Source organism: Nannobrachium achirus (genome assembly GCF_963921795.1).
Source record: "Nannobrachium achirus genome assembly, chromosome: 9".
NCBI classification, from domain to species: Eukaryota; Metazoa; Chordata; class Actinopteri; order Myctophiformes; family Myctophidae; genus Nannobrachium; species Nannobrachium achirus.
The window spans coordinates 52,170,253-52,182,264 of record NC_137818.1 but is presented as its reverse complement, the minus strand read 5'-3'; the positions used below and the strand labels follow the sequence as shown (position 1 = coordinate 52,182,264).

Below are 12,012 nucleotides of genomic sequence, written 5' to 3'. Positions count from 1 at the left end.
TGCAAGAGCTGAGAACCACTGGACTAAACTACGTACGTCTGCATAGCGTGGTGATGTGTCGAGGTTCATGGGCGGAAGGTTCTGAGGACGAAGGCGAAAATCGTCCATCAAAGCAGCAGGTAACGATGACAAACAATTACATTTCTCTACTCTCATGCAATAAATAAATAAATAAAAAATAAAAGGACAAAAAAACTATGAACTGAGTGATGAAAATGGAGAGTAAAATGGAACTGGAAGTTACTAGGGCTCAAGGTGGAGGGGCCCTAATCATTTTATACTTTAGCGCTTGAAAAATAGCAGATATACAAGCCTCACAGCGCGGCACCGAGTGCAGCGATGCGAGCTTGTAGATCTGCTATTTTTGAAAAGTTGTGAAAAATGTGTGCAAATCTTTGAATATATGTATTTTTTAAGCTAACATTTGTAACTGAAATTTTGGTCACTGGAACAAAATATTTTGAGATGGGAAAGGATTTGAAGACTTGCACAAATGTTCACGATTTTTCAAAAATAGCAGATCTACAAGCTCACAGCTTGTAGATCTGCTATTTTTCAATAGTTAAAGCACAAAATAATGCGTAATAATGTGTTCCCAGTCTAAATGGGTTAAACCCCCTCCCCCCTATGAAGAACATTCATGGGGATCCCGCAGTGAATCATTGTACCCAGGGCCCACCCCTGGTCACATGTGGCCATGCAACTCAGGGGGCAGCGAGCAGGTGGAGAGGGGCGGCCGTGGTTCGATCCCCCGGCTCTTCATGAAGCCCAGCAGCTGGTCGGGGATCTCGGCCAGCACGTCCTTGGCCAGCCGCGCCATGCTCAGCACCTGGTTCCCCGAGCGGTCGATGTAGTCCCGGAAGGGAACGAACTGAAAGCAAATTAAAAGCCATTAACTCATTCGTAGTTTACGGCCAAGGAGCCCGAAGATTTTTCTATGTCTTTCACTGCTGGCTTCTCCTACCTGTTAACGCGGGCGCTCATCCAGTTCCCCATCGTGCGTGATCGGACACTGCTATGCATCGTGTGTTCGCGTATTCCATCAGCTTCTCAAATCCTTTTACATTTTTCAATTGATCAATAAGTTCTCCGTCTGTAAGCCGCGGAGTTTACACAGAAAGCTAACTGGCCAAAATAGACGACGGACCATCCGCTTCCGGTTCACAGCCTCAATGTTAACTGGTCCGCTCAATAATGTGTCCGTGTAGAAACCGATCACGGAGCATTAGTTCCGGCCTATTTTGGTTCCGCTTCGATAAATTATTTATTTTTAATTAAAGCTTATTAAATCTTCGGGTTCCTCGGGCATGGCAGGGAAGGGGTACAAAGGGGTATTTTTTTGGCAGAGGTTGAGTTAAGACCTGGAACGCAAATCGGTGTCATTTTAGATTTGAGCCACTTTAACCATTATTTTATGCTTTCAGCGCTTGAAAAACACAAATCTTTGAAAATATTTTGAGATGGGGGGTCCACGGCCAGATACATGTAATTTAATTTTGGGGGTCCTTGACATGAAAAGTTTGAGAACCACTGATGACAGCAACCTGAGTTTTTCAAAAACTCTAGAAGGATTTAGAAGACATTTTATAGAATCGGTTCACTATATTCAAAGACTTGCACAAATTGTCACGAAAATAGCAAATCTACAAGCTCGCAGCGCAGCACTCGGTGCCACGCTGTGAGCTTGTAGATCTGCTATTTTTTAATTATCAAAGCATAAAATAATGGTTAAAGTAATAATGCTGGTATTATTGGATTGAAGAGGATCAGTGTTGATTTTTGACAGCACATTTTCATTTAGTTTTAGTCATAGTCTTTCTGAACTTCATTGCGTATTAGTCATATTTTTAGTAATTTGAAAAGTATTTGTCTTGGTCTAGTTTTAGTCGACTAATTATAGTAAGATTTCGGTCAGCTAAAACTACAGTTGATTCTGTCGTCAGAATTTTATTTTGGCGGCCCTTGATAGCTTCGTAATGCCTGATTTTACACTTTGTTAGCTTGTAGATCTGCTATTTTCAGGGCACAACACCCAAGCGCAACCAAACATAAAATGCCTTGTCTTTCAGTTCTACTGGATCTCTTCCCCACTAACCCTCCCTCCGAGGACGGATTTTTGGACACCCCTGCACTAGTAGGAAAGAGCAAGCAAGTTAAGCCCCTTTGCACACAGGACAGTTGCGTTTTTTTTTTCGTTTGCTGCAGGAATAAAACGCATTGGATTTGGTGTGCAATGCTGTGCGGAATCGGCGCTGCGGATCCCAAAAGGAGTCATAAAAGGAGTGATGAGTTTTTCACCGCATGCGACAAGACGCACGAATCGAACTGGGTTTGATCGAGAAAAAAACGCACGGCCGCAGCTACTCGTCGCACGGCTAATTCGGATCCGGTCTGCATGAGGTCGTAGAGAATCATTGATTTCTTTAAAAAAAATGAAATTGTCCGCTTTATCCGTGTGGATAAATGCGCCTGTGTGCAAAGGGCTTTAATCAGAGATTATTTTTAACTGTTTAAATGGAAATTCTCAATCCACTCGTGCAGTATCTCACAACATTGCAAACACATCTATTCACTCTATATCTCACATCTATTCATTCTATTCACCATAATGACTAATATTGGAGGGACAGCTGCTTGGAATATTGTTGGAACCTTTGTTCTCTGTGAAGGCATGTGATTAAAAAAACATTTCATATGGGCAACACAGAGTGAGTAGTTAATTGTAATTTGTGGGTGTAATATCCTTCTAAACACCTAGCCGTAAGCCTGTCAAAGGAAAGCTGGAGGAGAAAATCCATTATAAGGCAATGTTCGAGTGCATACAAATGACGAGATTATTCATCGTTTATCATGCCCTACCGACGGCCCTAAAGGACTGTAAATCCCTACCCTCCTTGAAAACCGCTCCGAAGGTTACTTACAGGTGGTTCCAACTATTACCGAAATAGTTTGATCAATTTAATTGTGACAACGCTGCTATAATAAACCTTGTACACCTGTCAGTCAGAATTACATGGAGCAACTGTATACAGTGTATATCTCGTATTAATTTAATTCACTAGACTTACTATGGGCCTGCATAGTAGGCTATTATGTTAACTATGTCTCTACACTCCCTGTGCTCCTATAATCCCCTGATGCAGGATGAATCAACTATTTTGCATGAACGTGGTAATTCTTTGAATGGGCTAAATGTATTTATGACTGCTTGCACACTTGGATATCGGCCAATCAAGTTGGAGCGAGAGACACTTATAATCGTCTGCAAATTAGCATCAATTAAGCATGAGCTTATAGTGTCAATTAATATCGAACAACCGATGCATGGACTGGCCCACTACAGCGTCAAGAGAGAAAGACAGACTTAAATATCTTTTGAACCACTAATTCTTTGTGAGTTTGTCGATCAGCTACTGTATATTCAACCAAGTATAATTAACCATATTCAACATCCCATGATGTAAGAGCAACATGGCTGATGGCCAGAGGCGGAGGTCGCAAAAAATAACTAAAACTGCCAAAATAGGATCTACAAGCTCTCATGTAGATCCACTAGCATTTTCACTGTTTGTTTGGGGGCAAAAAGAGAAAATGTTTGAAAGTGTTTGCCTGACATTCCCAAAACAGGGATACATTATGCATAAAACAACTGATCATTCACTGCCATGTGACAAGTTTGACGAGTTATGGGTTTTTGACACTGGATGGCGCTGTTCGCTAGCCTATGGGTCATCAATTTTTTTTCAAATGTACTTAGAAAGCACTGTTTTGGGGGGCAGATAATGACTTAATGTGAACACTAGGGGGTGCTAATTGCCATCCCCTGATGACCCAAATTGCGCCCCCTGCATGCTTACCTGAACGATGTCCCGCTCTGCCAGGCGACCTCTGGATGACACCCTGACCTCATCCCCGTCCAACTCCTCCATGGCTGAGAGAGAGAGAGAGAGAGAGAGAGAGAGAGAGAGAGAGAGAGAGAGAGAGAGAGAGAGAGAGAGAGAGAGTAGGAGGCAGCGAAGAAAAAGGTCAAGGGGAGTTTAATGAGCAGGTGGGTGTGGCCACATAAAAACATAATTTTACTGTACACTTTTTTGGAGAAAAAAAAAATCTTCCTCCCAGTTTAATCATAATACCTGATGATTATGTGGGGGAAAAACACAGCACAATGTCTCTAAGTATTATCTTGATGCCAATACATTTGTAAGAAAAATGTAACTACAGAACTTTTACTTGTAACAGGGTATTTCTGCATGGGGGTCCGCTCATTATCCCGACGGGCCGCTGTTCTGACTAGCGTCGGCAGGTTAGTTACTCGTCATGGTTACTGAGGTTAAGTTTAGGGTTAGGGGTAGAGTTAGGGTTAGTTTTAGTGTCGGAATACCGGCCCGTCGGCACACTGATGCGGACCCTTCTGCGTGTTGGTATTGCTTCTTTTACTTGTGAGTAATTCTTCCACCACAGCCATTCAAAAAAAATTGTGAACATAAACTCTAGCTACCAGTAAGACTCTCTAATCGGGAGATAAGCGACCGTCACGTTGCATACACAAACTTTAGAAGGGCAATCAGGAGGGAATATGGGAAATGGGACAGATCCATGTTGATGACATGACTTTATAGATACTGTGTACCGCTTTGTGTGATTTTAGGCCAAAATCTGTAGGAGCAGTGTCCAAAAATGTGTTTTGCAAAAATCTGCCTGATGGTGGCGTTAGAAGAGGGGCATGTGAGAAATGAGGAGCGGAGGCCATCCGGAGTGTGTGTGCAAACTGCAAAGTTTGGCATCGATAGGGCCAACGTTGGCGGAGATAAGAGTAGGGACAAAAGTGTGACGTGACGGCCGGTGGAGCTTTTCATAGTAGCGTGCAAGGTCGCAATTAGTGGAGATATGAGGTTGAAATCCTTTTGGGGGTGCTGGGTCTGTTTGATGAGGTGGTGGAATAAGCTGCTCTGGGTGGATGATAACACATTCACTAGAAGAGCGACTGACTTGGACATCCAAAAGAAACGGTGCAAAGACAAGAGAGCTGCACCGTCTGTGTGGGAGATTACAGTGGGTTGTGAGGATTAGGATATTATTATATCATTTTGTCCTCACTGGTGTCTACTGCAGGGGTCTTCAACAGGGGGTCCGCGACCCCTAGGGGGTCCGCGGAGGTACTGCAGGGGGTCCGCAAAATTATTGATAAAAATATATATATATATATATATATATATATATTTTTTTTTTTTGCCATTGTCCACATTTATGTTAAAAAAATAAATCATGATTCTATCCATTTTGAATAGCTTGAATACATGATTACTATGCAATTGACTGTTGATATTATTGACATTTGTTCTCAGTTAATAAGTAGTATATGTTTAGAAATGGTAGTCGTACGGCCCATCCTGCTCGCTGTAACTTGTACATGTTTAAAATAAAAAAATATGTTGTAGCCCCGACCCCCCCACCCTACGAGGTGGTAGGGGGTCCCTGCTCCATCTCCCCATCAGTTTGGGGGTCCCCAGCCTGAAAACGTTGAAGACCCCTGCGTGTATTTTAAAAAGAGAGCTGGGTCTCCAGGCTAATGTGTCAAAGTCAAAACTTTGTACATTCTGTGAAATCAAACATGATTTTGGTACAGAGAAACCTATATGTGCCCAAGATACAGCGGTCTGTATGTAACTCGCTCCATATTGAAACTAGGTTGTTAGGTGGGAAATAAATAGTATGAGTTGTGGCAGACATAGCCTACTCTCCACATCTTCTGAACACCACGGATATGTTGCGTAGATGTCAGGCACGTGCACACATAGACATCAAAGGGGGATTGAGCCCCTGCCCTTTTAACAGTCTGTAAAAAGTGCCCTCTCTAGACCATGAATGCAGTTTTCACAATGGTGAAAGAAATGCAAATGGCATGCCCTCTTTCCATGTCATATCTGAAGGCAGCATTCAAGAGAATTGCCTTGTCCAAACTCTCCTAAACTTGAATGCAGCATCTTATGTTGAAAGAATTGCCTTTTCTGTGTAGGAATCCATGCTGTATGTCACTACAGTTCTCAAATTCGGCCCGAGCCCGATCCTACCCGACCCGGCCCGACATTATCGAGCCGAGCCGGGCCCAAAAATTATAATAATTAGTCGGGCCGGGCAGAGCCTCGGGCTCCGTCACTCAAGCAACAGAGAACAGGCTCATATTCTGTCTGCACCGCAGCACTGAAGCCTGCCTAAGTTCCTAACCAATGGACCAAGGATAATCGGTGACGCATACGGAAGTATAGTCTACTAGCAGTCTCATAGAGCAGTCTGGACTGGTTGTTGGACAGAGCTGCCTCTACTCCTGTACTTCACAGACAGGATACTGACACCAGGATACTGACACACGTTTACTGACACAAGGACAGTGCTGTGTTCTACCTGTAACGCACGCATACAGCGTCTGCTGTCGAAAAAAAAGTGCCCTTGTGAACCTTTCAAAGTAGTGTAGGCCTATTTAATAGGCATTATGCACTGGCGTATGTCCTGGCCACACAAATAGCCGCGGGCGCGGATCATAGATTATAGTATGCCCTCAAAAAAAGTCTAGAACACACCACTGCACAAGGATACAATCACCAGGATACTGACACCAGGATACTGACACCAGGATACTGACACCAGGATACTGACACCAGGATACTGACACCAAGATAATGACACCAGGATACTGACACCAGGATACTGACACCAGGATACTGACACCAAGATATTGACACCAGGATACTGACACCAGGATACTGACACCAAGATAATGACACCAGGATACTGACACCAAGATACTGACACCAAGATACTGACACCAGGATACTGACACCAAGATACTGACACCAAGATACTGACACCAGGATACTGACACCAGGATACTGACACCAAGATACTGACACCAGGATACTGACACCAAGATACTGACACCAGGATACTGACACCAAGATACTGACACCAAGATACTGACACCAGGATACTGACACCAAGATACTGACACCAGGATACTGACACCATGACACTGACACCAAGATACTGACACCAGGATACTGACACCAAGATACTGACACCAAGATACTGACACCAGGATACTGACACCAGGATACTGACACCAAGATATTGACACCAGGATACTGACACCAAGATACTGACACCAAGATACTGACACCAAGATACTGACACACACCAAGATATTGACACCAGGATACTGACACCAGGATACTGACACCAAGATATTGACACCAGGATACTGACACCAGGATACTGACACCAGGATACTGACCAGGACACTCTTGTCTCTTCCTTTCCTGACCCTGCAGACTGCACCCTGGGCCAGTGTGATAACTGCCACTCATTTGAGGTTGGATTTGTTCTGATGGTGGGTAAGCCAATTCTATTATTAATTAGTATTAGTATATTAGTATAGTACCCAGCATTCGTACTCAAATAGTACATATAAGTAGACAACGTTGGGGTGCATCTAGAGTACACGGTACAATCATTAGGGTTTGTTTCAGTGAACACAGTGGCTCCACAGGGACACACACGGTCACCAAGAGATGCTGCCAAGTATGTTTGACCTTGTGACCTTCAGACACAGCTGAGTGGCTTCAGTTCCAAAAGTAAATTGTCCAACTGGGTGAGACGCACACACGTACACGCACACGCACACGCACACACACACACACACACACACACACACACACACACACACACACACACACACACACACACACACACAATGCTTGCTGCATTGATCTGTGTACAAACCCAACTCCATTGACTTCAGTAATAGTCTCCCCATTGGACAGGAAGGGGCTGTTCCTAATTGCAATTGGCTGCACATCAACAGCCAGATGCAGCCAATTGCAATTCGGATGACACATCCAGAGTCTGTGGGTTTTATAAATACTTTTTTTCCGTTTCCTGAAAAGCAACGGTTTTAGACATACTGTAGTGTACACGGACATGTCACCCGGTTTTAGACATACTCTGCCCAACAGTAGTCTTGCGTGGGCCAGACCACTATTCCACAATCTCTGAATCCCTCAACCCCCGCAGCTGAGAAAGGTAGCTGTCTTTCCGTTAACGAAAATACATTTAAAATATCTTTAAAGTAAATGTAGGCTACAAGTTACTTTACACTACTGTTTGCACCGCAGCCATGGCTGGCTGCCCCCACTACAGGGCACTGCTCAGGAAAACGATCTATGGAATTGGAATGGAATGGACATCCACTTTACCGCTGGATCGTTTTCAGCGCTTCCGTGCTCCAGATCGTATGAAGGAAGCATTGGGAAATCGTGGGAGGCAACAGTCGGGTTTGTGAGACAAACATGACACCGACAATGTAAATACGGTGAAATTCAACACCTGAGCCCCTATACCGTCCCTATTCAACACTGGGTGAAAATGTCAGCTCACAACATGCTGAGAATGCATTAGGCTGCTTGTACTTGTACATATTAACTCATTTGTAGCCGATCCCGAGTATACTCGTGAAATATACTCGAGTATTTATAGTGCAGATCCCGCGAATACTCACGAAATATACTGTATGTACAGTAAAGCTGGCAAGGGCTATGTACCGTCCGTTGGAAAGTGCTGGCACGGGTGGACTCGCCGATTCATCATCATCATCGCGCATCCACGTGCACACAATAGTGATCCCTTAACATGGAAGCCAACGGTCTTTCTCATCTTTGATGTCCATTTTCTCCAAAAAACACTTTTGATGCCAAGGATGGCATTGGATTCTCGCTAAAATAGTACAAGCTGAAAGGCATCGATCCGCCATTACTGTTTACGCTTTGGACGACAACACTTCCGGGTAAATTTCAAAAGGTCGTCAAGTAGGAATTGTGTGAGCGCGATCTACTTCCGGCCTTCAAAATAAGAGACTGGCCGCGGACGGAGCAGGCGAACGGCAGCTTGGACTTTTAACCTGTTCATGTCTGGAGCACTAAATGGGTTAAGCTATTTTCACTGAAGAGATTTGTTGTAGATGAGGGGGGGGTTGGGGCCTCCGGTCAACATACAGTAGCGCCCATAGGGTGGTGGTTAACAGGCACGTGCACACATAGACAGACGTGAAAGGGGGCTTGAGCGCCTGCCCTTTTATCCGTCTGTAAAAAGTGCTCTCTCCAGACCATGAATGCAGTTTTTACAATGGTGAAATGGCCTCTTTCCATGCCATACCTGAAGGCAGCATTCAAGAGAATTGTCCAAACTTTCCTGAACTTGAATGCAGCATGTTGAAAGAATTGCCCTCTCCGTGTAGAATTCCATCACATTGCGTTTTTTATGCTTAGTTTTAATGTGGTATCAAGTACTGACCTGGGTCTACCGACCTCCAAGCTCACAACGTGAGTGAGCTTGGAGGTCAGCTATTTTCAATATTTTCACCAAAAGGCCCTTTTAGATATTTCAGCCCCTGCCTCTCTAACATTCTCTGCACGTCCCTGCACTCACCATCGAACTCAGCAGGTCCCACTCCCACGATTATGATGGACATGGGTAGAGAGGCTGCCTGGAGACACAAAGAGAGGAGAAATCACAGCGTTACTATGGTACTTTAAGTAGATTTTGAAGTCAATACCTGAATACAGGCCTTTTACCTGTAACATAGTATTTTTATATTACAGGGTTTCTAGTTTTACTTAGGTAAATAATCTTAGAATTCTTCCACTACTAGAAAGTGCAAAAGATATAATCCTCTCCTAGGCTATACGTTCCACTTCACAGTGTTTCAAAGATAGCTGCAGGTACATAATGGTAGAGAGAGGATTCAGAATCACTCAGTGGAAAGTGGAAAAGCCTCTCAAACATTGATAACAGCTATTGATGCAACTATTGACTTCTGTCTCAGTTTAGTGGGAAACTGAAATGCAGTCACTCAGAGTACAAATTAAATTCTCAAGGAAGCTGGAGCAAAGAAGATATTTAGTGTGGTTGCCCTTAATGCCCTAACAGGGCAACCAGACTAGTACTTGTCCAACTTTTTCCTTACATATTTTTTCTTTCTTTATTTTGCAGCGCTATACTCCTTCCCAGGTTTGGTGGCACGCACTTGGGCCATATGTGAAATCGATGGCCTTTCTTCGCGAATCGTGTGCTTGCATTTAGCTAAGAGATACATTTAATTTATATTAATTCATTAGTAAATAAAATTGCTCCATTGACTTGAATGGGAAAATGTAAAACAAAACTTTTCCCAAATATGGAGATGACTGACATCATAGATGTCTGACGTCATAGACCCCATGAGACTGACCAGTATATCCATATATGTGCATTCCAAGATATGGGCTTAATATTGATGATATCAGGGTTCTCCATATATGGGCATAAAGGGGACAAGGACTGACACAGAGATCTCCATATACAGTATGGCCATTCATTTTTTTGTGAATTAATTTAACCAGAATTGCATCTTTCTTGTAGGCCTATCAAATATTTTGTGTTTTCTAAAGATAGACAAGTTATGGAAAAAATTGACAAATTTGAAACTTGGACATACAAGGTTTCTGCCTGACAGTGATGATAAACTGTAGCCTACTTCTTCCAGCACTTTGTGTAGCACGGCGAGGTTAGAGTACTTACATTGACCACAGCTTCTTTGGTTTGGATCATGTCAGATATCACCCCATCAGTGAGCATCAGCAGCACAAAGTACTGAGAACCATCGGTGACCTCTGCTGCACACCTGGAGAACGCAGGCATCACTGTTAACTCATTTACTGCCATTTTGAATATGCCGTCTTTCAGGTTTCCCTGCCAGAAGTCTCCATAGACTTCCATGTAATTTATAGTGCACGGATCATGCATGCCCATGCACAGATCATGGATCACGTGTGTGCACGCTGTTCACAGCTTTCAAACCAAAAAATCTGATTGGAAATCCGTTCAGGCATGAGATAGCAGCCATTATGTTTTACATGTTATGTAAACAAAGATGGCTGCCATGTTTGGAAGATGGGGTTGTATGGGGGGGGGGGGGGGACATGCAAAATCACGATTGCAATCATATTTACTAGATAGAATGGGGTCCAAAAATATTTTTTATACAAATTAGGTCCAAACTCATCAAACTCGTCATAGGCAGAGTGGACCCATTCATTTGGACAGCACATTTTGATTTAGTTTTAGTCTTAGTCTTTTGAATAGAATGTCATTTAGTCATATTTTAGTCACCTGAAAAGTTGTAGTAGTAATGAAATGGAGAAATGGGACATTTGTCTCAGAATAATGTATAGTTAACACCTTATGTAGATTTTACATTCTCTCTTTTGCATTTGTGGAAATACACTATATAGTAACCAATATGCCAGAATAAACATATGAGTCTCAATATTTCAAGTGGGAACATCAACATTTGTTTACTATACACAGTGAAGATTGTACAAATGCAAATGTTAGAAAAAATATATCAATAGGGTGCATGGGGGAGGAGTTGTTGTGATCCAGTTTAGGCAAATTTTAATATTTTTGGGTTTTTTATGCACTAAACAGGGTAGGACAATGGCCCATAAAATGGGGTGAATGGTTTCTGTCGGATGTATGGTTCAGGAGCTATGTTGATTTAAAGTTTTTATTTTTCACAGCAAAAATCCAGGACGGACAAAAAATATGGTTAAAAAAAACATATATGGGACAATAAGTGGATCTGGGAACATCAAAATGTACCAGACTAGTACTGCACTTATCCAAAATATAAGGCATGTTGGTGGTAAATACTGAAAATAACAGTGGTCCCCTGGTTTATACTGCACTTGTCGATCACAACTGTCAGGGCTGAGCATATAGAATGAGCTGTCTGATCATGAAGCATATGCTAGATAGAACTTTGAGTTTAATTCATTTAAGTGAACATTATTAGTTCAAGAATAACTTTTTCCATTTAATTAACTTCGTCAACACTGTAAGAATACAAATGGGTTTGTTATTAGCAGCTGAGAGTCAGACCAGATTCCACAAACCTGGGGGAATAGCTCTCCTTCAGATTAA

The 12,012-nt window shown here is 42.8% G+C and overlaps 1 protein-coding gene across 1 annotated transcript in view; it reads right to left on the bottom strand.

Annotated features, from left to right (window-relative positions):
• Positions 1-685: 685 nt before the first annotated feature.
• The window catches only part of LOC308291670 (copine-9-like), a gene marked incomplete at both ends in the record, with an annotated part of 206,115 nt that continues 194,788 nt past the window's right edge, over positions 686-12,012 (bottom strand). The window contains 4 exons of the mRNA XM_080733750.1: positions 686-871; positions 3,858-3,931; positions 9,478-9,535; positions 10,609-10,711. Coding sequence (XP_080589876.1) covers positions 686-871; positions 3,858-3,931; positions 9,478-9,535; positions 10,609-10,711 — 421 coding nt within the window. The remainder of the gene's footprint in view (positions 872-3,857; positions 3,932-9,477; positions 9,536-10,608; positions 10,712-12,012) is intronic.